Source organism: Daldinia decipiens (genome assembly GCF_022478715.1).
Source record: "Daldinia decipiens strain CBS 113046 unplaced genomic scaffold F4813scaffold_1, whole genome shotgun sequence".
NCBI lineage: Eukaryota > Fungi > Ascomycota > Sordariomycetes > Xylariales > Hypoxylaceae > Daldinia > Daldinia decipiens.
In genome coordinates, this window is record NW_026054544.1 from 739,478 (window position 1) to 765,909 (window position 26,432).

At 48.7% G+C, this 26,432-nt stretch overlaps 7 protein-coding genes and 1 pseudogene across 8 annotated transcripts; 4 read left to right on the forward strand and 4 right to left on the reverse strand.

Moving 5' to 3' along the window:
* Positions 1-525: 525 nt before the first annotated feature.
* Positions 526-9,084, reverse strand: F4813DRAFT_9557 (uncharacterized protein). The gene is made up of 4 exons (XM_049249077.1): positions 8,917-9,084; positions 8,357-8,840; positions 5,705-8,277; positions 526-5,630 (listed from the first exon to the last, which is right to left on the reverse strand). Exons 1-4 carry the CDS (start codon positions 8,984-8,986, stop codon positions 577-579), a joined length of 8,181 nt encoding a protein of 2,726 aa, XP_049104721.1. The 5' UTR covers positions 8,987-9,084; the 3' UTR covers positions 526-576.
* Positions 9,085-9,523: 439 nt separating this feature from the next.
* On the forward strand, positions 9,524-12,066 carry F4813DRAFT_394901 (S-adenosyl-L-methionine-dependent methyltransferase; the record flags this gene model as incomplete). The annotated part of the gene is made up of 4 exons (XM_049247628.1): positions 9,524-9,627; positions 10,536-10,904; positions 10,958-11,249; positions 11,334-12,066. The coding sequence occupies 4 exons, from the start codon at positions 9,524-9,526 to the stop codon at positions 11,505-11,507; spliced, it is 939 nt and encodes a 312-aa protein (XP_049104722.1). The 3' UTR covers positions 11,508-12,066.
* Positions 12,067-12,201: 135 nt separating this feature from the next.
* On the forward strand, positions 12,202-13,735 carry F4813DRAFT_341790 (uncharacterized protein). Its single transcript, XM_049241328.1, has 2 exons — positions 12,202-12,830; positions 12,917-13,735. The coding sequence occupies exons 1-2, from the start codon at positions 12,630-12,632 to the stop codon at positions 13,628-13,630; spliced, it is 915 nt and encodes a 304-aa protein (XP_049104723.1). The 5' UTR covers positions 12,202-12,629; the 3' UTR covers positions 13,631-13,735.
* Positions 13,736-13,771: 36 nt separating this feature from the next.
* F4813DRAFT_341794 (uncharacterized protein) lies at positions 13,772-15,672 on the forward strand. The gene is made up of 5 exons (XM_049241329.1): positions 13,772-14,418; positions 14,481-14,517; positions 14,578-14,893; positions 14,965-15,180; positions 15,239-15,672. Exons 1-4 carry the CDS (start codon positions 14,239-14,241, stop codon positions 15,041-15,043), a joined length of 612 nt encoding a protein of 203 aa, XP_049104724.1. The 5' UTR covers positions 13,772-14,238; the 3' UTR covers positions 15,044-15,180; positions 15,239-15,672.
* Positions 15,670-18,166, reverse strand: F4813DRAFT_341804 (cytochrome P450). Its single transcript, XM_049241330.1, has 2 exons — positions 16,532-18,166; positions 15,670-16,470 (listed from the first exon to the last, which is right to left on the reverse strand). Exons 1-2 carry the CDS (start codon positions 17,591-17,593, stop codon positions 16,081-16,083), a joined length of 1,452 nt encoding a protein of 483 aa, XP_049104725.1. The 5' UTR covers positions 17,594-18,166; the 3' UTR covers positions 15,670-16,080.
* A 2,505-nt stretch (positions 18,167-20,671) lies between these two features.
* F4813DRAFT_t7 lies at positions 20,672-20,814 on the reverse strand (annotated as a pseudogene). The gene has a single exon. The product of its transcript is annotated as a tRNA-OTHER (tRNA).
* A 222-nt stretch (positions 20,815-21,036) lies between these two features.
* On the reverse strand, positions 21,037-23,841 carry F4813DRAFT_9691 (uncharacterized protein). The gene has a single exon (XM_049249094.1). The coding sequence runs from the start codon at positions 23,362-23,364 to the stop codon at positions 21,244-21,246; it is 2,121 nt and encodes a 706-aa protein (XP_049104726.1). The 5' UTR covers positions 23,365-23,841; the 3' UTR covers positions 21,037-21,243.
* A 558-nt stretch (positions 23,842-24,399) lies between these two features.
* On the forward strand, positions 24,400-26,204 carry F4813DRAFT_341807 (ORMDL family-domain-containing protein). The gene is made up of 3 exons (XM_049241331.1): positions 24,400-25,264; positions 25,373-25,731; positions 25,792-26,204. The coding sequence occupies exons 1-3, from the start codon at positions 24,985-24,987 to the stop codon at positions 25,837-25,839; spliced, it is 687 nt and encodes a 228-aa protein (XP_049104727.1). The 5' UTR covers positions 24,400-24,984; the 3' UTR covers positions 25,840-26,204.
* Positions 26,205-26,432: the final 228 nt, after the last annotated feature.

Here is a 26,432-nt window from a genome sequence, read left to right on the forward strand (position 1 = left end):
GAAGTAAGCTGATGAAAAAAGCCACTGCATCTCTTGTAAAAAACATAGCAGTAAGGCATGGCCGCGCGCTTAGGCTGTGTGTATATTTGACCGACTAAGGACAGTGGACTTCCCAGCGTCAGTACGGGCAGGGCTGAGTTGTCTCAGATGATAAATAAGTTTCTCCTGGCGCTCGGGGCTCCGTTCGTGATATGAGTATACATCTGCGTTTGGACTATCATCTTGACTCGTTTAGTCTCCTCGCTTCTTACTAGCTAGGATATCACATTGCGACATACTCCGACAACGAGGCAAAAAAAGACTTCTGTATGGTTGTATGGTCTTAGTTTTTTTTTTTTTTTTTTAACTACTTCGTCTCACGCATCAAACAAAGCCCGCAGGCAGTTATCGTCTATAGGCCGATAAAGTGCCAAGCTCGTCCTACCGAATACTATATTCGCACCTTTGAAGGCTATACTATTAGCGGTTTATAGGGCTTTATATGGGTTTAGGAGGGTAAGAAGAAACCGTACACAGTCAAAGTTCACCTGAGAAAATGCCTTCTCTTTAGCTATCAGTCCTATCTATATGTATTCCTCACTTATCCTCTTGCACATCTTGCCTCTTAGTTAACGCCGCATCTACAATCCTACCCGCTAGCGCCGCAATACTCGAACTCGCATCTAGCAGCTCCTGCATATTTATCTTCGCCCCTAGCGCCTGGTGGAACCAGTTTCGCAGCTCCGCCGCGATCAGGCTGTCGACGCCGTGGTTAGCCACGGACCGCCCCGGATTGACGTTCGAGACGTCTACGAAGAGCATCTCAGCTACCGCCGTCGATATGGCGTCTGTGACAAAGCCAACTGTTTTGGAACGCTCCGGGGCCTCTGCGGTAATGTATGTATCGAATTGTCGGCGGATGCGACTGATAGATGACTTACCGGCGTTGTCGTCGCCTCCCTGCGCTGCTGCCGCCCCGGCGTCCAAAGAGCTACTTGTGCGTTGGTTTCGTCGCGCGTCCTCGAAAGCGCGCATAATAAGCGAGACGCGACCGTCGTTGTACCAGCGAGGTATGGCGTTCCTCGACGGCCGGGCCGGGCTCGCATTGCGTGCTTCGTCCTCCTCATCACGTTCCGTAGCCGCCATTGCAGCTGGGTCTAGACAAGTGAGAATGTTGGAAGTAGAAAGGGGATCCTCGGCTTGGCCAACCCAGTTGTCGCCATAGCCATAGCCGTTGCCATTGTTGATGGTCAGGCCGTCGTTAAGGAACGCCGATTCCAGCTGGGCAAGGAACTCTCCCTCTGAGAGTATCGGCGCCTTGTTTCGCGCAAACATATCTACTGTGATCGAGCGCTGACCATGCTCGCCAATACCCTTGACAAATCCTAATGATATGCTAGTTGCAGGCATGCCGAGCCGTCGGCGATACCTCGCAAATGAATCCTGAAATACGTTGGCGGCAGTGTATGCGCTCTGCGTAGCTACTGCGTAGATAGAATCAAGCGAGGTAACCATGACGAAGAAGTCTAGCTGTCCATGGGGGAGAGACAAGGTTGCCTCATGTAGATTCTTGCTCCCCTGGACCTTAGCGGCTAGGCCGTCGCGCCATCGCTGGACGGTCAGTTTGTCGAAGGAGAGGTCGAGGTAGGAGACAGCGGCGTTAATAATACCTTTGACGGGAGTATTTGGGGAGACTGATGAGATATTCTCTATGAGGCGTATTACTTGAGACCGATCGCTGATATCGCATGTTAAGGGTTGAATATTGATGCCCTGCTCACCGAGCGTGTTTACGAGGTTTTGCGCTGCAGGGGACGTTTCCTCTATTCCACGTCTAGATAAGACTACTAGGTTGCGAGCTCCGCGTTGGCACATCCACCTAATAATAGACCTCCCGAGAGCACCAAGTCCTCCCGCTACGATGTAATATGCCGCAAGATCGAACCGGACACGCTCCTGGGACGGTATTGGGAGCATCTTAACCAGTGTCTGTGGGTCCTGAAAGGTCACCACCAGCTTACCGATATGCGTACCCTTAGAGAACCTTAACAAGACCTGGTCAAGTTTAGATACGTCAGTGGCTGAGAATGGGCGAACGGGCCCAATAAGCCCACCCCGATAATATTTATGAACGGCTTGCATTAACTGCTTGCCGAGCGCGGGGTCAGCGTCGAGAACAAGTGAGAGGTCAAACGAGGAGAAATTAGCACTCTTGCCGAAAAGCTCCATCCTCAAAGCCTTGGATTCCTGTACGTCGGTACGTCCCACGTCAACTAGGTGACCTAGCGGTGCCAGTGCTTGAATGGACGCATGCAATATATCTCCTCGAGCCGTACTAAGTATTATGTCGAAGCCACGGCCGCGAGATGTCATACGAGCGAGCTTTTTGTCTATAGCAGACGCGCCGTCCCCTGATGAGATTGCAATGACGTGTGATTCTGGAAATTTCATCTCTCGGATTAAGAAATCCGCCTTCTCGGCCGTGCCCACCATAGCAAAGACCTCGGCACCCTTCGCCCGCGCGAGCTGGATAGCTGCGAGCCCGAGTCCGCCAGTGGCGGACTGAATAAGGACTTTGTGTCCTTGCCGCAAGCGGGCAACGTGTTCAAGCGCGTAGACAGCTGTCATGTACACCAAGGGCATAGTCGCAGCTTCGACGAGGTTATCTTGAACGCTTAACTTTTGCGCAAACGCGGCCGGGACGCGGGTGTAGTTCCCGAAGTGGCCGCAGCCCATGCCGTACACGCGGTCGCCGACGCAAAACAAGCTAGCCGCGTCGGTACCCACGGCTGTCACGATGCCGGCATATTCGGATGACAGATTTTCGGCGTCGAAACGACCGGACGAGACGGCGAGGTCCTTCCAGTTAAGACCTACCGCGGCAACTTTGACGTCCATGTAATTCGATTGTATCGGTGATAACAGTTCTTTGTAGGGCCGAAAGTACAAAGAGCTGAGCAGGCCGGGCTTAGAGAATGCTGCGCGGATGGGACCTTGACTATCGAGCGGCTGCAACGACAAAGTCTCGTTATGTTGGCCTCCGCTCTCGTCGGGTGATGTTTCTGCGTATGGCCGAAAAGTGTCGTCAGGCACAGCCCGGCTGACCCAGAGACAGCCGTCTTGCCAGACGTACTCGCAGTCATTCATTCCAAGACCCTCGCTCTCCTCGCTATCTTTAAGTTCGCTAGGTGGCGGGAAAAGTTGGTCCACCACGCAGCGAGTGAGATCTTCAGAGTCGTACGTGGCAAGATCGGAATCCTCGACAGAAATATCGATTGAGATAAATCGATTCGCAGGGTTCTCCGTCCCGATCGTTCGTAATAGCCCGGGGATCAACGCCCCTTCGGGGTTTCGACCTCTTGAAAACCCACAGAACGTTAGGCAGATCAAGGTCGCTGCATTACGCGCGAGATGTTGAAACGTGGCAAGGTGATGCACTTCGGTATCGAGAAGAAAGTCCTTCTCGCCGTCTAGGAAGGCCACTACGTAGGCGTCTGGGGATACTATCTCGGACGCTTGGTCGAGCGACGCGGTTCGGGGTGATATACCACGTTGTTCTAACTCATGCTGGAGTCTATCAAGAAGCGGCGGGTTATGTTCAAGGCTGTGGAGAAGTTGAACTTCGACACCTGCCAAGACTCCGTTTGTTTTCTTATTCTTTTGCTGTGCGCTATCGCCTCCCATAAGCGTTGAGACTAGGGTAGTGATGACATTATTCGGCGGAGGGTAGTCATCTAACACCAGTTCAGTACCAGAAAAGCCCACCCCTTTCAGGACTTGATCCCACGTTTCCAGGTTTACAAATGGGCCGTTTAGCCTCCCGCCAGGTATCCCGTGCCAATACCCAGTCAATGTCCCTAGGAGGAGCCCAATGATTACGCTGTCCGTTGTGGTGGTTTCCACCAATATAAGCTTCCCTCCCGGCTTGAGAAGTTTCCGGCAATTCTTGAGCGTTTCCGAGATGCTGGTCGTCGCATGCAAAATCTGCGAGGCCAATACGACGTCATATACCGGCAGGTAGCCCTGCGCTGCGGGATCCGCCTCTATATCCAGGACAGAGTAACCAACATCGTGGAATTCGGCCAGAGATGCCTGCGCTGCAGCTAGAAAACCAGGCGAGATGTCGGTGAAGATGTATTCGCGGTAGCGCTTAATACTGTTAGGTCCCGTGAGCGTCTTCATAGCAACACGCGTAGCGCCGCCGGTCCCAGCACCAAGCTCCAAAATACGTAGGTGTGGGTTCGCGTGGGCTAGACTATCCAAGATTCGCGAGAGCTGCGGGTATGCGCTTGTCATGAAGATGCCGCGCTGGTATAGCTCCGATAGAAGGTTGATATTATCGTTGCCGTGGACTATGATGTCGATACCAGTGTGACGCTCAAAGAGAACATCGGCCATATTCTCATGTAAGCGTTTGGCTATCTGGGCCTCGGGGGCCTCCTTGGTTTCACGATAGAGCTGGTTAATTATTTCATGCCGCTCCAGGGGGGGCAGTTGTTTAGCTCTGGCTATCTCGGAGATTTCAGCCTTCTCAATGCACCGCTTGATCCACGCAAAAAAGTGCCCTACAGTCCCCGATGGTGTAGGGGATGGCCTGGTCTCATCATTACCTTTCGTGAATGTTTCATACACGTCCGCGAGGATAAAGCAGGCCATCCTATTCAACTTCTCTATAGAAACAAGACGATCTACATTTTCTCTAGGCGGAGGGAATAGTGTACCGCACGACTGGTAGTTCAGGGAGCGAAAATCGGGCTTCCACACCATCCGTGCAAAGGGGGCACTGAATGCCGGCTGCACACCACTCTTAGTCTGATCGCTGATCTGTGCCTCGCCGATATAGCTGATACACCGGAGCTTTTCGATATCAAGAACCACGTCGCCGTTTTGACTTAGAATTTGTAACTGGTTTATATAAGCGCCCCTGAGGCCGCGGAATTCACCTAGTGCAACGGCCTCGGCAGTGTCGCGGCATTCATCGTCGATGCCGTTCTTGATATATAGTCGGGAAAAATGAACCGGCACGAAAGCAGTTGTGGCAGTTTCGACACGGCCTCCGTGGCAGGAAATAAGCCCGAGCTGGAAAGTAGCGTCAAGAGCTGCCGGGTGAATCGCATATCGTGACTCGCCTCCCCGGACTATACCTTCCGTAGTGTTGAGTGCTACCGTGGCGGAGGCGAGCTTCTTGTCTGGATCAGCGCGAATGTTGGTGATTGCCCGGAACGTAGGGCCGTATCCAAGCCCGGTAGTTGCAAACGTCTTATACCACGATCGTGCATCGATTAGGCGGGCATCCATGAATGATGTATCGATCTTCTCGGCCGTGTCATACAAGGTTCCGATTTCTATCTTGACCATCCCGGTACAGTGCTCAGTCCATGTGCTATCAGTGGAATCAACATCGGCCCGTCCAGCAGAGATAATGGAGAAATGCGCCCACGAAGTCGATGTCGTCGGAGCAGCGTCAAGCTCCATGCTTAGGATGACTTCAATGCCATTGTCATCTTCCGGTATCCTTAGGGCCGTGTTGATGGACACGTTGCGTAGCACGTATCCTGTCGGCTTGGGACATGGCTGGGGATACTCCTCATAAGTGCGCAGTGCGGCTTCTATGGCCATGGCAATGTACCCTGCAGGAGGGAAAACCGCATCTAGAGATATGATTAGGCTGTGCAATTGGATAAAGGTGAAGATGAATAGCATTATTAGAGGAGTACCGGCTTACCTGGTAATAATCGATGGTCACCTAGCCAAGGCAGGTCTTTCACGCGCAGTATGTTTCGCCACTGAGGTCTTAACTTCGCAACACCGGGGACCTTGGAACCGAGTAGGTCGTGTCGTGGGACTTTCCGGAGACGATATTCTTTGCTTGAGCGGCATTCATAGTAGTTTATTGGCCCATATGTATATTTATATGGCGGGAGATCAACAGCGGTACATCCATGAACGAGAGCACATCTATCATCTAACTCTTCTCCATATAAACGGTCATCGTCGTTGTCGACCGCGTTAAGAGCAACGAGGTTGACCCTAGCATCGAGACAATAAAGTGTCCCACCGAGCTGCATGATCGATTTGCGGGCGTCTTCGCCTCTCTTCAAAGTAGAGCCGGCATACGTGATCTGGGTCTGGCCCGTACTTTTCAAGATCTGCTCTAGTAGCCCCTTCAATGCGGAATGGGGTCCAATCTCAACCAGCACTTTAATGGGATCATGGCTAGGCGCACAATTGGCGTCCCGCCTGATCAGATCTGAGACGGCATCGGAAAAGCGAACTGGGGACTCGAGGTTGGCTCTCCAGTACGCGGCGCTACCGGCGACACTGGATGGTGGATTTTTGTCAGGGGTAACAGACGACATCCACGGAACACGAGGATACCGGTTCTGCTCGTCAACTAACCCGGACTGCCTTATATGCTGGAGTCCATGCAGAAGCATATCTTCATACTCCTGACCCAGCGCAATCATGTGATGCGAATGATACGCGATGCCTCCCGTTCTCAATAAACGGTTGAAGATCCCGTCGACGCTCAAGCGGGCAGCAAGCGCCTCGACAGCCGGCGCATCCCCGGACACGGTGACGCTGCCAGGGGAATTGACGGCGGCAATCTGCATTCGACCATTTCTAGGATCTTCACCGTGTAGGTATCCCGAATCCTGAAGCTGATCCGGCCCGAGACCCACGGCCAGCATTGCCCCTTCCTGCTTATCATTCACGATAACCTGGCCACGTAGATACGCCGCTACGATCGCTTCTGCAGCCGTAGCGTGTCCTGAAGCATATGATGCGGCTATCTCGCCCGACGAGTGGCCAACTACGGCGACGGGGCGGATAGACCACGAGGCGAGTAGGTCAACTAGCCCGATCTGAATTGCTGTGCAGACGGTCTGGGATACCGCTGGCGTCTGTATAATTCCATGGTCACAGTTGCCCTTGAGGACGTCGGTGATTGACCACGTAGACGGAGGTATCGGTAGTGACTTTAGAATATAATCGAGACGCTCGATGGCGGTGCGGAATACGCGGTACTCGAAAAGTTGCAGACCCATTTCGTGCCATTGGGCGCCTTGACCGGTAAACACAAAGGCTACGTTTGCTGGTTGTCGATCTTGCTGGTGGGTTGAGCTTGCATGGATACCTGGCTTGCTTTCCACGCTGAGTAGACCCAGCACGGGATTGTCCCTGTTCACGACGCGGAAAGCCCTATATGGCAAGTTGGAACGCTTGGCGCTGAGTGTATAAGCCACATCTGCAAGTTGGTGTTGATATATATCAAGTGAAAGAGCGTCTATATTAAGCTGAAGAGAAGACGTGCTATGTGCGGAGAAGGGGAGTAGCACGAGTTGCCGAGTTGTCGCGTTGGTAGTTCTTGTCATGTTCGGTGCGTTGATGATAGGACGATGGTGATGTGTTTGCTCTTCCCGGTTCTGTTCCTCATTTCCGTTGAGCTTAGAATTCAAGCTCGCACGAAGACTAGATCTTACGCGGTCGAGAGAGAGGACACTGGCATGGTCGATAATGCAGTGGCCGTTGGCACCTCCAAACCCAAACGAGTTAATGCTAGCCCTACGAAGTCTATGTTCAGGCCAAGCTATAACCTCTTTGACAACTTGTATTCTAGCCTGGGTAAAATCAATATTTGGATTTCGTACTTTAACACCAACGTTTGGAGGGATCTCGCCTGCTTCTAAAGAGAGCACAATCTTCATGATGGCTGCTAGAGCACTTGCCCCTTCGGCGTGGCCCATATTAGTTTTGACAGAGCCGACGAATAGAGGCCCGGAACTATCTGCCTCTGGAGTCCTGTCAGACGAAAAGACCTGGCTTACGGCCGCCAACTCAATCGGATCTCCTGCTTGGGTGCCCGTACCGTGACACTCAATATACGTGGTATCCGAGAACGGGAGCCCGGCATTGTCGTATGCTTTACGAATAACAGCCTCCTGACCAGCAGCACTAGGGCGCGTGATTCCGCCGGTGCGACCGTTTGCGTTAACGGCAGTGCCCCTGATCACAGCGCGGATAGGTGACTGGCTTGTAACTGCCACCGATAGCCGTCTAAGATACAATGCCGCGAAGCCTTCGCCACGAGCGTATCCGTCAGCAGATGCGTCGAACGTGTGGCACCTTGAGGTAGGAGAGAGAGCCCCTAGTTTATCGAGTGCGATGTGTAGACTAGGATCCGCGATCCAATTCGCCGCTGCTACGATAGCCGAGTCACAATCTCCGTTACGGATCGCGCTGACAGCTAAATGCACGGCGGACATGGATGAAGAACAAGCCGTGTCAACGGAAACGCTATTCGAATCTTGATATTTAGCAATCACGGTAACTTGTAAGACGAAAACGGAAATCGAGATTATTCAACGTTCCATACCTCGGTCCTTGTAGATCAAAGATATGGCTGATTCGATTTGCCAACATATTCACGGCCGCCCCTGTTGTTGAATATGGCTTGGGATAATCCCAATCACGCGTCTGGATTACCCAATGGTCCAGCGCGAAGTTCCCGACAAAAACTCCAGTGTTCGATCCAGCGACGGAAGACCATGTCTCGCCAGCGTTTTCGAATGCCTCATATACAACCTCGAGCAGCTTGCGCTGCGAGGGGTCGAGAGTCTCGGCCTCGCGTCCCGTTATGCCGAAGAAAGCGTGGTCGAATAACCGTGGATCGCCGTCGACGAGAAACGCACCCTGTGTAGCCGTCGTACCAGGCCGCCCCGGGTTCGGATGGTAGAACCCGGCGGCTGAGAAGCATCGCGGCGTGGATGCGGAGTCAAAGGGGCGGAAGCCGGAGCCTTGGTTCCGCAAGAAGGACCACATCTGACGGGGAGAGTCCACGCCGCCGGGCCATCGGCATCCTAGATAACGTTAGGTTTCTTGAATAATCTTGTGCCTTGAGAACTACAATCTGGCTTGGGTGAAGTATGAACTAACCCATGCCTGCAATTGCCACAAGCTCAGCATTGGGCTTTTGCTGTCCGTTGGAACTCGCCGGAGTCGCCATGATACCAAATTTCGTAAAGCAATGAAGTAATATAAAGAGTATTGCTGTCGATCCTGCAGTGTCGAGAGCTAGTATTGATCGTTGGGAAGAGCCCTGTCGTCTTATTCACGTTGCCTCCAGCGACTAACCAACCCCCTGGCAAGCACAAATCCTTTTACGCTCGTATCGTGGCATTTCTACGCAATTAGCTTATTGGTCAGTAGGTTGAGGGGTCTTGCATAAACAGGCTTGCATCTGTAACTCGGCTTGATGTCTCCTTCTGCTGCAGCACCGCGCCTGATATTACCCAATATATACAGTCCTGCAGACAAGGCGAGATAAGGGAGCCGACATGAAGATCGCATGAGATATTCATATATAACTCCTGCATAAAGTGGTACGTGAATTAGCACACCGAAGGCCTGATGGTTGCATTGTATTTACCTGTTGTAAAGGGATATAAGGGATCTTCCCTGGTCTAGTGTCGAGCAGTCCCCTATTTGAGAATACCATAAGCCTCACTCTGGATTAACACTTGTATTAGACCAAAAGCACATCATGGAAGATAACAAATCACAAAGCACTGAGAGTGCCACCGGTGAAGGCGCCTCCTTCATTGCTCTTGCAGAAAGTATTCTCGAGCAGACCAAAGCTGCGGCTAAGTACAGTAACTTGAAAAAATAAACGTTAAAAGTTTTTTTACCCTGCCATTACCCTTTTATTATACCATTACCTTTTTATTTCAATAATAGCAAATATTTTTTTTCGATATAATTAAGGTTAATTTATTTAATATTTTTTTAAATTTAATTTATACTTTTAATATTATATGTATAAGTAAATTTAATAAAATAATATTTAAAGGTATTAATTGTTGGAATATGGGGAATAGCCAATTATGTAATCTAGTCACGTGCCACCACGTGCGTGGGGCTAAGCCTAAAAGGGTTTACCTTTTAGGCTAACCCACACACACACAACTCAACAACAGACAACAACAGATCGTGATAGCCTCATTTCAGTACCGTGTGTTTCGTTTCCTTCCCTTTCCTTTACCGTACGCTTATTGGTGTACACCTAATCCTTACCTAATTATTACCCATACCTGGTCCTTCCTACATTAATAATAATTCGGAATATTGAACAAGACTTAGAAATCTTGGCCTTGGATCAAGCCCTATTAGACCTGATACCAAGGACTTTTAGATGATGTTGATGATGAAGGAAAAGGAATGACTTGTATTAAAAGTGGATGATACTATGTAAAATGGGTGTGTGCGACCATAAATGGTACTTATACTAAGAATATGATCACATGATCAGGGTCAAAGTCACCTGATACCCCAGCACCAGTTCAATAAATCCAATCTTTATTCTTCTATAAGAAAATAGGTATTTTTTAAGCCTTCTAAGACTAGATGGTAGTGTAGGAGCCATTGTTGAAAGATAAGAGTAGGTAAAAAATAATATACGCGATTTTACGCGTTTATATTTTTAACGTTTATTTTTTTGCCCCATTATACTTCCAAACGAATAATCTTGCCGTGCCTACGTTTTCTCTCAAGCCAAGTGAGCCCACCGCCACAAATGAGTACCTCAAGCTGCAGAGTAGCCTGCGGACGTCCATTGAGGATCTTCAGCGGCTGGTCGAAGGCCCGCGGCGCTTCCTACGGTCGTTTACGACTCTAGGATATGACATCGCTGCCTTGCAGATCGCTCTAGACTTCAATTTCTTCTCGTTCGTGCCCCCGGACGGAGATATCTCCTTGGCAGATTTGGCGGAGAAGGCGGGCTTGGATTTAGATCGGACCAGCCGCGTTGTGCGTATGTTGATAACCTACCGTATCTTCGAGGAGAAGAGGCAGGGTTATGTATCGCATAGCGCGAGCTCGCTTGTCTTGCTGGAAGATGAGGAGTTAAGGTGTACCGTACACTACTCGTGAGTTCTGACAACTCTAATGTCTTCGAGTCCTAACTTACTTATAACGACAGGTTCGACGAGATGCTAAAAGCAGCGGCGGAGTCAAGCGACAGTCTCAAAGAGCATCCATTTGAATCGGACAGTACCCATTGTCCCTTCTATACGAGACACGGGCTTCCAGTCTTCGAGTACTACGCCAAGTACCCGGATAAAGCTGCGCGTTTTGCGAGGGCTATGGCTGGGGCAACTAGAATGGGCCTCCACATCAAGGAACTACGGGACTGCTTCTCTTGGGGAGAGCTCAGAGGCACTGTTGTCGATGTTGGCGGTGGAAGCGGCCATATATCGATAGCTTTGGCTCGAGTACGTATATCTAAAGCTCAATCTGTCCCAACCCTGTTCCCCTCAATACGTTACCTGCATATCTTACATTGTTCTTCGTTGTAGTTGTTCCCACATCTCAAATTTGTCGTACAAGATGGCTCGAACGACATGCTCGCCGAAGGCCGCGCGCTCCTGACCGACGACGTTAGGGAACGCATTACTTTCGTGCAGCACAGCTTCTTCGAGCCGCAGCCGCTTCGGAAGAATGATCCCGCAGCGGCATACCTATTCCGCTAGTGTACGCACAATTGGTGCGATCGAGACGTCGTGACCATGTTTCGGTCCTTCGTCCCCGGGCTGGAAGTTTCCGGGCCGGCTACCCCGTTGCTGATTAACGATATCATCATGCCCGAACCCGGCGATAATTGGCCACGGCTGCTAGAGCGGGATATCCGGCAGATTGATATGATCGTGTTGATTAGCTATGGCGGCAAACAGCGCTGTCGGACGGAGTTCGAGGCGTTGCTGAAAGAGGCGGATGCGCGATATGAAGTCCACAAAGTGCACGCAATCGGACCACTGGGCTTGCTGGAAGTATATCTAAGGCAATAAGTGGAGAGTCAATTGAAAGAAGTGGTTAGGAGCCACGTCAATCTAAATGCAAAAGGCTCAGTTAGAGCAAAGGGGGAAAAGAAACCAGAGTAAACCTGAGGTCTCATTTACAAGCTGCGTGCGGATTCTAGTTTTCGCTACATTACATTCTCTGCTGAGAAGCTATCTTGTCAAGGTACAATTCGATCCTTACTATACCTACCTACCTACCTAGGTAGGCATGCTTCCAATTACTGGGCAACGCTCACTATGGCTCAATATTATCCAATCACACATAAAGCAGTATTCACTTGATAGAGATGACTACCATGAGTTAACAAGGAGATCTACTATGGAAGGCTAGTAGGTATAACTTTATGGATGCTTAAAAACAATTACTACATAAACAAGATCCAGTATAACACAATACTACACGGCTATCTGACCCTACCTCATATAAGGTCGATTTGTAGGGCTGGCTTTTTGTCGCCTCCACTGCTTCACCATTAATACATATAGATTGGGTAAAGATAACTGGTTCTGCGTCATTAAACCGGCCAATTATATTCATTATAGAGGCATATCGCAAGGTATTTTCCCTTTATGTCAATAAGTGTTAGGGGGTGATGTCTTATGCCTGTTAAGGGGATCGGCCTGGGGGAATCCTCCGTAAGATCCGGTGTTCCCTAGGAATTAAAAGCACATTGTACATATTTCGATTTCGAGAGAAAATATAAAAACAAAACCCTCAGCCGGGTAGCACTGTTCCCCTTTTCTCACAAGTAAATTGATAAAGTAGTAGTCAGCTCAGTCTCAATATATCGCAACATGACAAGCATTGCCAGCGCCGTTAACTCAGAGAAGTGGGGCAAGGAAACGGAAAAGCAGCTTGGCGCCGGAGACGACGATACATGGAGAAAGGACATGTATGTCGACACGATCCCATGGGAATACGGCCGGTTTCGTGAGGTTCTGGAGAAGTATAGTAAGATCCCTCCGAGCGAAGTTGAAGCGGAGATCTTCAAGATTGTAAGACAAAAACATCATCCCTACCAATCAGTTACCTACTCCTTAACCTAGGGCTATCTCTCCTAATAATCGCTTCTATCATATAGCGAGGCAAGGCTTGGGAAGTCGTCAAGTACCCCTGCGTCGGCTCTTTTACCTACCTGCGTCTCCTCGAATTCGGCGATGACAAGCCGGAGATGCAAAAGACCATCGAGCGGCTCAAGGCTCCTGGTTCGCAGGATACTTTCCTCGAAATAGGTGGCTTCATCTACCAGACGATTCGACGGCTCGCTTTCGAGGGCGTCGACTCGTCGCGCCTGTATGGCACAGACTTACATGCCGAGTTCCTCGAGCTGGGGTATGAGCAGTTCCGCGATCATGAGACTTTGAAAGCGACCTTTGTTGCAGGAGACATGCTGCTCCCAGAGGAAGAGTATGCGATCAGCTCTCTGGCCGGAACGCTCGACGGGAAAATCTCCATCATACACGCGTCGAACTTCTTTCACTTGTTTAGCTGGGAATCGCAATTGGTCATCTGCGAGCGCATTGTACGTTTCTTTCGGCGCGGTTCCAATGCAGAAAGTCCAGCCGTGTTGTTCGGGGTGCACATAGGCAGCGATAAGCCAGGCGAGGTGGAACATTTCAGGATATTCCTGCATGATGAGACGACATTCCAGTCGCTGTGGACCGAAGTAGGGAAGAGAACTGGCACGTCTTGGAAAGTGAGCGTGGAGTTTCCAGTGTTACCGCGCCCAAAACCGAATGTTTTCGGTAAAGATGCGAGGGTGGCGCGTTACGTTGTGAAGAGTCAGATATTGTAGTGAGACACCTAAGTATAGAAGCCAAGAGATAACACGGCAGTTGAGCTGATTGTAAATGGTCTTATCGATGGCTGATCATGAAATATATTATGGTTCTATGGTTCTATTACCCCCAAGCTGATGTCTCCTCTCCCCGCATTATAAAACAAGACATAACATCAGCCTTCGTTACGTGTGTCCTATAATCCTACCGTCCTCTGCATGAGTGCCGATCATGAACCCTTCCCGCGATCTTACATAAGTGTAGAGCGGGAAGCGTAGCACCAGCCTTGCTTACCTATATTCCATAGTCCTACCACACTTTCTACACATGATGACAGCGCTGCTACGCCCCCCAAAGAAGGTGGATTCCGCGAGCACAGATGGTAGGTGGTAATCTACCTCTCTCTTCCAAACTTGGTAGTCATCGCTGGTGACCCGACGGCACAGCCCTATGATGGTCTTACTCAGATCGTTAATTGCTTCTAAATCCAATATCCCCCAAGTGCGGCTTTCCCTATCCTTCTTAGTCCGCAGATGATAAAAGAGAGCTCTCTGCAGTAAACCCATTTCCTTATCCCAGTCCTGGCGCCAAGGTTAGGTATCTAGATATCTAGAAAGCAAGTACAATGTCAGCCATCACGGATCCGCTTCCGGCCTGGGCGTACGAGAGCAAGCAAGGTCCCGTCATTGGTGCCGTAACCTTGTTCAGCGTGCTTGCTATCGTTGCGGTAATCCTTCGGTTCAAATGCCGTTTATTGGTACGAGCCGGTATTGCTCTTGATGATTGGCTCATACTGGCGGCTTTGGTAAGTCGTGCAACTCGAGAGGATGACATGTTCATACATTTTACTTACACCTTACTGCAAAGCCGGTTGCCCTCGCAGAGGCTATCTGTGTCGCATACAGTACGTGGGATGATTTATGAATTTTACCTTATCTCGAGATTAATACTGACAGCTACAAAGCGACGAAGGATACCTTGGGAAGACATATCCTAGACTACATCCGGTTCAGCGCAAGGTTCCTCATAGTCATGGTCAGCTGCTGGTTGATCGGCTCAACAGTTGCTCACGGCCTTCAATGCCAACCAGTCGCCAAAATATGGCAAGACTCGATACCGGGGCATTGCTTAGACACCGAATCACTGTTTCTAATTGGCTCGATCGCTGACGTCGTTATGGACTTCGTAATTCTCGCCTTACCTCTACCAGCAATCATCGGACTGCAGATGCCGCTATCTAGGAAGCTTGAGCTAGTCGTTTTATTCGCCCTTGGTGGCTTGTGAGTCTATTACATGATACGCTTTTCTTAACCCCTGAAATGAATACTAACGTGGGTTGCGTAACTACCAGGAGGTGTGTGCTCAGCCTTGTCCGCTTCCTTGAAGCCAAAGACTCAATCTACGATCGGTCTGATATAACTTGTGAGTGACCCCTTACCCACGAAGCCAAGCTAGCATATTTAGAAGAGAGAAACCTAACAATGATCTTCTAATGGGGAAATCTTGGTTTCCATTAATCTGGGGTGTAGCTGAGCCGTGCTTGGGCACTTTGTGTGCTTGCCTTCCGGTACTACAACCGCTGATGCAAGGTCTAAAAGAGAGGCTGACGAAACTGTCATCCACAGCTACCACGTTTATTCCTAGCAAAAACAAAAGTTCCAAGGGAGCGCAGCATTTGTGGAAGACTAAACTTTCTCATCAAGATAGAGGTGCTGAGATGCCCACTTCATCTGAAGTAAATTTGCAGGAAATACCCAGCAGTAGGCACTGGGATAGTGAAGCATGATGTATTGGTTTAACAAGTTTGGCGGAAGTGGGGTATTTTTGTATACCTCTATAACATTGATGAAAAAGATTAGAATAGACTTCAGTGATGGATAAGTGTATAATATGTTTAAACCTCTACAAAGACTTTGTAAATCTAATCCTTGTAAAGCTATGTGCGAATCGCACTGTATTATGCAAGCTACAGCAGTTGGTTCCACTATAGGTAGATATAGTGAGAAGCTACCTAGGCTTGGTGTATAGGCCACTATCCGACCTTTAGCTTAGCATGTAGCTGATACAGTATCATTATAATACGGCGCTAACCTAGGGATTTAGAGTAAATCCACCATCATTATTATTGTCCATCTATTTCACTTCACACCTCTTACACGTTAACCACTTTACTCAACCTGACAAATACCTTTTGCGGCCTTCGCGCAATCCCCTCCGTCGCCTCGTTTCCAGAAAGTGCCTCGGGAATCTCTAACATTACAAAATGCCACACAAGCAGCGCCAATACTATCCGCAACTCCATCTGCGCTAACTTCTTCCCAAAACAGCTTCGCACCCCGTGCCCAAACACCAGTTGTGGCCCGGCGGTAGCATTAAATTCCACATTCGCATTTCCGTCGCCGCTGTGAATGAGCCATCGCTCTGGATTAAATACTCGTAGGTCCTGCGTCTCGTCCCAGTGGTCGTTTCATTTGGTCTCTCGCGCTGCTGGGCTACGCTCCGATGCGGAGACGGCAAGGGACGGCGCGAGGAAACCCGGGCCATTAGATATCAGAAAGATCTGGCAGCCTTTAGGAACGGGGTGGCCGAGGATCGTGGTGTCGCGGATTGTCTCACGCGTTACTGGGACCGGATTGAGGCGTAGCGTTTCCTCGATAAATGCGTCGAGGTAAGGCAGCCGTGTCCGTCGCAGCTCCTCGAAGGTTGGGGGCCGGCCCTCTGTGATAGCCTGCGGTAGAGCGGCGTACAGGGACTCTCTAAGATTGGCTTGCATGTGCGGGTAGCTGGTGAGGCACTTAACAAGCCAACCAAGGGCACCGCCTGTAGTGTGATTGCCGGCGATGAGTTCACCAAAAAGCTAGGGGAGACACTAATCAGCGCAGTATACCCAACGTAAAGGAAGACATGATAGAACTTACCTCATCAGAAAGAACGTCAATATCAAACTCCGGGGCACGACCATGCTTCTTTGCCTCCCGCTCCTCCCGCATCACCATGTACGCAGCGGCTGACCGCACCTCGCCATTACGATAGTCCTCAAGTGCCTTTAAAAACTGCTCACGAAGAACTTGATACTTGTATAAAAACATCTTCTTGTACCATGATTGCTTCTTCCACCACCAGAGATTAAGCCACGGCACTAAAGAGGCGATACAGTCTTCGACTACTTTCGGCGCCGAACGCACCGCGGCGATGAGCGGCCCGGCTGGCGTCTCCGGAAACGTTACCGGTTCGTCAACATGTCCTTTTGGTATGTCTGCAGCAGTCATGCGCGACACCAATTCCATCTGTGGACCTAGGTTTGTCTGCTCGAAATTCGCCATAAACGCGAAATACAACATAACATCCAACGAGAGGCAGTCGAAGTTCGCCTTAATACTAAATGGCCTCTCGCCCGCCAGAAACATCTTCGCCTCAAGCAGCCTCACCAGTTCCAAACCCTTACCATGCACTATCGGCCCAATAACGCCGTGCAAGAACTTCGGGGCCATGAGATCCTGCATAAGCGCTCTATTACTCCTAAAGCCATCCTCACGCGTAGACGCGCGCATGGCGGCATGAAATTCGCCCAGGCAGCTCATGCTATCAGTAATAAAACTAGACTTATCAAAGTCAACGTCGCGGGCTGGCGCTGTACGACGAGCGAGGATATCGTGTGCCTCGCGGAAATCGGCTAGTAAGACCCAGGGCCGGGAGAACGGGCGCACGAATACTTGGCAGAGCGGCGCGCCGGTCTTGGCGATCTGTGCCGCGCACCAGGGGCCGAACTCACCAGTTGCGCCGACGGTGCGCGCCATATCAGGGCCGTCGCCTAGAAGCGAGGACGCGGACAGGGGGTTGTAGGGGATGCCAGGGAGGGGCTTGGGGAGGAGCTGGCGGTAGAGGCCGTAAAGGCCGATGATGAGGAGACTCGAGACGAGGTACATTGTTGGCACTCCCACGGAGGGCCTGCCAAGCTGAATAGCTTCTTCGAAGTCCATAGCCGATATATTCGCGCTGCAAGCTTAGTTCAATACAGAATTTTCATACAGAATTTTCATGCAATGGAGTTCTTTCAAGGCTTCAAGTTAAGATTGTTTTTCGAACGAATCTTAGCCCTATTAGCTACACCTAGAAGCTATAGAATTGCTTCGGGGAGCGTAAACGCGCAGATAGAAACATCTACTTACTCCAATATATATCCAGCCGCAATCATGCACCATCTCCAACCCCTCGAAAACGCCTTCAACCGCATCCAAAACGACGTTCACCGGACTCTCAGCCCCATTGGTGTTTCAGTTAGGTATCTACGCCGCACAAAGCTACCCACGCAATATGGCATTCCTAATATACCGTAGTATCCAAGATTCTGCGAGCATATGCGGTAGTATCCCGGAGACGGAAGGATTGGCGCGGGGATGTTGAGGGGCGGGGGAATTTATTCGCGGATAGGCACCCGATTAATATAACTTCCTGCAAGGTTATGTTAATATAATAGGTAGGGTACATAGGTAGGGTAATGCCCCTTCAATACTACCTTTCCTGAAGGGTGGGCTTACCTCTTCACCTGAGCGGCAATACACATATCACTAACTGCACTTACCCATCCAAACTCACATATCTCTTTCTAATATGCGACCTAATCCCAAGTCCTATCAGATATACTGTAATGACGTACATGCGATTATGAAATTGCCTTGTGGCGCAGTGGTATGATCTGACAGGATTCTAGATGAGACATCTAGAACAAAGACCATGTTTAGTATATATAGACACAGATCCCCGTAGATAGGTTAGAGCTCCTCGCGGAACAACTAACTACTGTTTAGTTCCACCTCGTCATGATCGATAATTAATAGTCTTGTGCTTGAACCCGATTAAGTCGTACAGGCCCTCGCCACTTGGTAAGACGAACCACTCGCAAGATTTATATGCCAAGAAGCCCCAGGGATCGATGCTACGAGTAGGCAAGAGTCTGAAAGTAGAAAAGAATGCCAGCCTTGACCGTGATCGGTTGAACATGAGGGGGTGTGTCAAATATACTGTAGTGGGATATCGTCAAATCGACGGAAAGCCTATCATTGTAAATATATTTTTAATACAAATAAACACTCAAGTTATTACTAAATAGCTAAATACTGCGTTACTGAAAGCCACGTGAATGTACATTGGTAGATCTCACACGTATACATATACTAATTACGAAAGTGTGTTTAGTGTAGTGATATGTTAGATAAGTCCGTTTTGCTAAAATATGTTTCTAGTTAACTATTCAATAACTCTAGTTAGTAAACAACAGTTGAAATATAAAGTCGTATGCCTTGATGAGCAGCATCGCTTCGGGGTATTTTAAATAACCAGGCTTAGTGATCAGAGCAAACAGCCCAGCATGGCTTCATGTGTCACGATAAACTCACTAGCCTAGTAGATAGGTACCGAATTATCTAACCAGCTTACGTGAGACTGAGAGTAAAACTATATTAGATGAAGTTTAACTTTCAAGTATTCTGTTTTCCCTATCACGATTTTAGACTATTAATATATCCTAACCTACAACGTAAGATATCCAACTACTCTAGAATAAGATAAGATCCTTCGGTTCGGTTCCCAGGAAAGATATATAAAACTGTAAATGGAAATTTGAAAAATATATAATATTGAAATACTCATTCCTTGCCACAGGTCGAGGCGATGGTAGGTAACTAACAGTTAGAAATTCTAAAAAACCGCAACCATCACCATTAAAACCAGGCATGTGCCTCTTTTTTTTTTTTTTCAAAGAAGAGAGGAAAAGTAATAGCAAAGAAAAATCAATTGCTAAGATTTCCGGAGTCACGGCAACCAATAGTCAGCAATTCCTTCAAGATCACGACTACCACCATGACAACAAAGTCTTTCAGGCCCTTCTTTCTTCATCAAACTCACCAACCTGCTACTAATTGGCGACCGTCGTCCTCCGGAGCTGACTTGACACCGGCCCCACGGCGGCCTTTTGAGGTCCAGACGCCGCCGTGTATTTCTCCGGCCTCCGGGGGAAAAATGTATGCGCAGCCGGGTCCCTCGACTTGGCCGCCGCGTTTGCCAGCACCAGGTCCATCGTCGTCGGGCTTTTCGGCTCCCTGGTCTTGGCCTGGACCTGCCAGGGGGGTGGGAGGAGAAAGTTCGGGTTTCTTGCTCCCGGGGTGAGTACCTTTCTCTCCCGGTCGGAGACGGGAGTCCCAGTATCGAGACGGGGTATGTTTATGCGCGGACTCGGTGCGTTTTGGGCTCCTGGCTGGGAATGGCTCCTACGCGGTGCATTGCTGATGTTTGGGAGGTTGTGGAGAACTGATCGTAGATTGGGAAGGGTAGGCTTGGTGATCTGCTGTTGGTCTGAAGTCATTTTCAGGGCAAAGTGGAATAAATCAATATTCTGACGCTTATTGGCGGCGCGAGGTATATTTGTACAAGTCTTGCTATTGAGAACAAATACATTGTTTCCATTCACATTGTGAGATCGCATTCAGCTGTGAACATGCACTGAAACCACTGGATGCTCTTGTGTCGTTGTTGCCTTGTTCTATCTAGTCTTCGTAACAAGGGGATTGTGTTATTACTTAGAGACAAACAATAAAAAGGTTCACATTGTTCTTGATAAGTCAAAGTTCTATGTGAACAAGGGCCCATGACCTTCAACTACATGGCAAGTGTTCATTTTTAGAGCTGGATTCATGTACTCTGGACGAAGATATATGCCTTTTAAGTCCTGGCTAAATATAACAACGCCGATCCATCGCGCATGGCACGTCTAGAATATACTCTTGAAGATAAGGGGTTGAAGTTTCTATAATTCTAGTTTGTTTTATTCAAAAAAAAAAAAAATGGAACTATTAAGACGATGACAAACGTACGTAGAAACGACCTACTTAGTTGTCGTACATTGGCCCGACATTTATTCCGAGTAGTTAGTTATAAACCCTAGCAAAAAGTATTCGAACCCACAAACATTTCTTCCCTAATCACTAGTCTAATAAATAGACGAAGGGGAGAAAAAATGATAGGGTTGCTAGTCCCAGAAGACTGGAAAGCATCAGGAATTGAGCCCGATGCGGGGGTCGAACCTTTAAGGTAATGTTAGCATTAGGTACAAGTGATTGTGAGAAGAACCACAGACGTGGATGATAAACTTACCCGCAACCTTGAGATTAAGAGTCTCACGCTCTACCGATTGAGCTAACCGGGCGGTGGAATGACTCATGGAAGATACCAATATAATGGACCCGGCTCCGGTTGGTTAGTACATAATAGGGCCGACTAACATCTTCTGGGATTTAAGGTAGATGTTCTTCTAACGATGTAGACAATTGATCATAGACAATTAATTATAGACAGTATTCGCATAAGCACATGGGAAAGTATACTCTAGACGTGCTTCGCTGTTTGAGACAATGAATACCGTGTTAGTGATCGGCATCTGGCCTCGAATACACAGCAAGCATACATCAACCCGCTTCACATTGAGTTCGGTGGATTCATATTAGGCTACCAGATATAATTAGTCACGAAACCTCATCCGTCCTGCATCCAGGCAGTAGCTAGGTATTCATGCAATGGCTTGGCAAGAACATAACTCATCTAACGTATTCAACGTGCTGTTAAAGTGATGAAACCATTATCCTCGTCCTCCTCTACCCCTTCCGCGGCCGCGGCCACCTCGACCACCTCGATTGAAATGACCACCCCTACCGCCTGAACCGCCTCTGCTGGGCGATTGATTGAAGGCTGGCGGACGCGGAGGTAGAGATGTAGGCGCGGATGGCAATGAACCCTGATATCCGTTCCTCTGAGAGGGTGGTGGTGGTGGTCCTGGAGGAAGAGGTGGCTGCCAAGACGAAGTACCGTTGCCTTGAGAGTACGAAGGTGGAGGCGGAGGCGAGAATTCTCTCTCGTTCTGACGTCTATAACTCTGGTCGTTATTGCGACGCGATCGGGGACGATTGCTACTTTGTCCTAAAGATCCGATGTTGCTTGCTATCCTAATCTGACTTCGAGGCTCTGCCTTTCTGACAGGCGCATGAATAAGCTCTTCTTCTGACTCTTCGCTAGAGATGAAGTGAGTGTGTGTCTGCTTTTTTGCCCTTCCAAGAATGTGGAAATCTTCTTTTTGGTCCACGCCGACCCAAGCGATAGCAATATTCTGGCTATTCTGGTCTATGTAGAGAAGGCGATTAGCTTGCGACCAAGTCGTCTTTCCTGTCACCTTATCTCCCCTATCTGGCAATCCACATTCTGGCCCGTAATGGCCTGCGCCGCCGCAAGTGTAGCAGAACGCTGGGACGTCCTTTACCTTCGGATGACAATCAGTGATTGGGGCGAAGCTCCTCCATATTTCGGAGCACCGTTCTTCTGCGTGCTCGGCGCCGCATATCGCACAACCGCCTTGCTCATCCGACGCGAGGGCAAGTTTTTCCTCACAGCTTGCGCTGCTATGCCCTAATTGGCGGCATTTGGAACACCTCTGCTTTGTGGGACAGCCGAACAGAGCGTGTTCCTGGCTCCCGCAGAATTTACAGTTGCGTTGTGGACATTCATGAGCATGATGCCCAATTCCGGAGCATGACAAGCAGTGCTGAGTTGGATCTTCCGCCCACGGGAAATACCTTCGTTGTTGCCGTAGTTCGTCTTCGTCACCTAATACTTCCTCTCGTTTATCTATAACGGGGGCAGCATCTTCTTGGCTAAGCTCCTTGGCCGAAGTGGCCTTGTTTTCTTTGGTATTTCTACCTCTCCGTGTTTGAAACTGCCTAACCTTTTTCTCGACTAGTTCCCCAAGGCTAGCATCATCTATAGCCTTTTGAGCCGCACTTGTAGCAGCGTCAGCATATTTTTTACTGCCCTTGAAAAGATTGGCTTTTTTAAGGTTTAGATGGCTACTGAATCCTTCTCGGACCACTTTGGTAGATACGCGATCAGCTAGCTTGGCATTCCTCTCGAGAAATGCAATAATCCAGGTATGGATTCTGTCATTGGAGAAGTCTGCCGTATGAACAGAATGCTTTTTGGCTCGAAAGCTCAGATGAGGTAGATACCATGTGTTTCCATCAACGGTAAACCCGACGGGTTGCTGATCGTCAGGCGATTCAGTTGGCGGCCTATAGTCTCTATCCCTCTCATCGTCATCATCATCTTCTCTTCCACCGCCACCATATTGAGCACCCTCGTCTTTACGATCGCGCCGCGAAGATGCGGAGGACAACATGGGTCCTTCTCTAGCAGCTGAGTTTGCCGGAAATAGATGTGCGGTTGGCTTCCCAAATGACGTTCTTGCACCCAGACTGAGCCCTTGGTTCCAGCCTGAATGTTGAACAGGCTTGCTCCCGGTCTTGTCAATAAAGAAAGGTTGGTCCGATTCATCGGACTCCTGAGGCTTAGCCATGGGGCTGTCAATCTCACCATCCTCGGAAGGCTCATGCGTATTAGAGGCATGTGTTTTGGAGGGATCTGCTACAGCCTCGGCGATAGGTTGAGCATGTGCTAGACTAGGATTTGGACTCGACTCTACTATTTCGCCGTCATCCAGATCTGAGTCATCACCACTATCGGAATTGTCCGTTTTCTGTTTCTTCAATGCTGGTAACGAATTGTCCTTCTGGTGATCTTCATCATCAGATGGGGATAAGCCTTTTAGCTGCTCTCCATAGTCGCGCAACCGCTTTTGGCTCGATAAGCTACTAGGAGTGTCAATACCGCCCTGGCCGGAGTTAGGGGCAGATGCCTCGGTAGCGCCGCTCATCACAGTTTAGTGAAGGGGCCGCGACAATAAAGAGTAATAATGATGCTGTGGATGAGGAATGGGAAAAAAAAGATTGAAGCCCACAGGCGTAGAATACGTCGTGTGGGGCAAAATAAATGTAGTACCAAAGTTTACCTGCTGTGATCTTGTCGTAACCGCCGCGCTCTTGATACGAGCTGCAGGTCGAAGTTGCGCAAGACAGGCAAAATGATAAAATAGGGACCTAAGGAAATATCCCGTTCAAGTGAACCTTTTCTCTCTCAAAATAGCACGAGGCCGCATTCAGGTCTCGAGGACGGGAATGATCTTTCCTTGCGGATCGCAACTTTGAGAATACGTGGTGAAAGGTTTCGGAGGTGGGTAGGTTAGATAAATACGTAGCTCATCAAATTGATGAATGGTGATGATGCGGCTCTTCGAATGTTTTTCAGAAATTAATGCACCCTGGTAGAGTTGTTGTTACTTGGTACATGTGCCGTATCGTGTTGATGCACATGTATGTATACGGTTGCGTAGGTACTCTTACCGTCAATATGTACCTATGTATATGTCCAAGCGGCAGCAGATTTCACTGTGGCGATCTATAAATTGAAACCCACGAATCACGTAACTAGACTATGTTGGTATTTAGCGGGGCTATATACTGCTTTAGATCGATAGACTTATTCATATAAGCCGATATGACTTTAAAAGGTCGAGAGTTCTAGTCGAATTCCGCGGAGCCCGACCGTTTGGGAAGGAATGGAAGACTACATCGAACGTCACGTGGTCTCGTGAGACTCTCTGTGTACCCCTGACCCTTATAGCGAGTACCTAAGGTAGTACCTTTAGAGGAAAGCTCAAAGCAAAATTACCTACCAGGTACTTAGATAACCGGAGACCCATCAAATCCCCGAAATCTCCAGTTGCAGCCACGCGGTCCAGGCTGTGCAGACTACCTGATAGGTACCTAATACATATTAGCTAGAAATTGAGAAATTGGGGGTAACTCATTGGTAATTGGCAGTCGTTCCCACCCCTTTGTCCAATGGAAGTCTTCAAATCTTGGCCTTGGCCCTTGGCCCTTGTACCTATCCCGTAAACCTGTCCTTGTTCAAATGCTGCTGATTTACTTCGCTGCTACTCTTTGATCATCACCTTCCATAACCATTCTCGTCTCTGGGTATTACCTGATCCTACCTAACCTCTCTCTCTAACCTTTTAACATTCTTCTAAACTTCGTGATCTCCCACTTTATTCGTAATACGCTTCAGCTAATTGTATTCATCGTCAATCAATTATTTCCACTCTTCGTCTTTTCCCAGTCAGGGGGTTACGGTATTAGAAACTCTCGTCGCTCCATCTTGCATCATCTCGCATTAGACATTCGATCCCTCACGTCCTTTACGACTCCTCTCCTAACACGGCATCTCTAGTTTTCCTTGCTCTTGATCATCGGCTGCATTCTCTGCGATACCCTTTAGACTACTCGGTCTTCTACTATTTCCGCCTCTGCGTCTAACACTCGACTGGCTAGTCTCTCCTTTCCTCGAGTATCGTCACAGTAGCAATATTCTACTCGCATCCGATCTCCTCGGTACGCCGAAGAAAAAAAATAGTTATCCAGGTCGAATTGTCTGGATGACGAATAAATCCGAAAATACCAATTCGAATTCTCTGCCCAATACCGCCAAAGTGTCTTCCCCAATCCTCATTCCCCGCACCGTCTCTTACGACGTTGGTACAAATCCTCCAAGACGGGGAGGTACTACCTATCTCGATATGGGTGATTCTAAGTCAGCTAGGAGGCGGAGATCGAGCAGCATCCTTCAGATATATCAGGAACCGCAAGAGCCTATAGAGCAGTTGAACGACCAATCCACTCTCCCGAATCTCAATGCGAACTGGGTCAACGCTAAAGGTATGTCAAAATATTGTAATATGAGGATATAGTTCCTGGATTTATCAGTCTCTTTGGTCTGGCTATTTTCGTATTGGAAATTTTTAGCTAATGAGGGAATACCAACAGGGGCGTGGACCATCCACATTGTTCTGATCGTTGCGCTCAAGATTCTCTGGGATGTTATACCTGGTGTCTCCCAGGAGACCTCCTGGACCTTGACCAATATTTCCTATATGTTCGGCTCCTACATTATGTTCCACTACGTTCGTGGCGTACCTTTCGACTTCAACAGTGGCGCATATGACAACCTGAATATGTGGGAACAAATCGACGATGGCGCACAGTACACCCCCGCCAAGAAATTCTTGCTTAGCGTTCCTATTGTGCTCTTCCTCTTAAGTACACACTATACCCATTACGACCTCACATATTTCACCATCAACTTTCTAGCTGTGCTAGGAGTAGTTATACCGAAACTACCCTTTGTAGGTTCCCGAATACCATACCTGACTTTCAAGTAGGCATACTAACATGCCATCTTATAGAGTCACCGCATGAGGGTCGGCCTATTCTCCGGTGTGCCAGAAGAGTAAAATGACGATGGTACTTAGCATGTTCGTACAGGCGTTTGAAAAATGGATGTGGGTTTGGGAGGCTGCGAGTCATCAATGGGGATAATACATAAAAGTAGAGGGGATAGGAGGTGGTGGTTAAATCAAATATCGATTATATGAGCAAATCAGTCAAGTCAAGAAAACATCACATCTCACGACCGTGTTATTGCCCCTTATTCCGATATATATTGCTTAGTCGAGCTCTCCGACTGTTTAGCTCCGACGCAATCCTCTTAACTATGACTATGATTTTATTGATGGTGCTAGTAGTGTAAGTTCGGTAACGCCAATACCTATTGAGGTTATGATACCACAAATGCGGCGTATTATCATCTATCTTAGCCTAATATAGAAATTCTCATCTCCTCTCTAGTTACCAAGGTAGCCGCATTTGAACGTTTATCCCGTAAAGCATGGCATTGTACACAGTAACTTTAAACGTATAGTAAAAATCCACTAAACGTACAGCACATCCACTTTTACGTAAGATAGCCCGATATGCCACCACCCACCTAATTTGTATTAGGATTAGCATCGCTCCCTAATAAATTCGTAGTTTTACCTGATCGTAT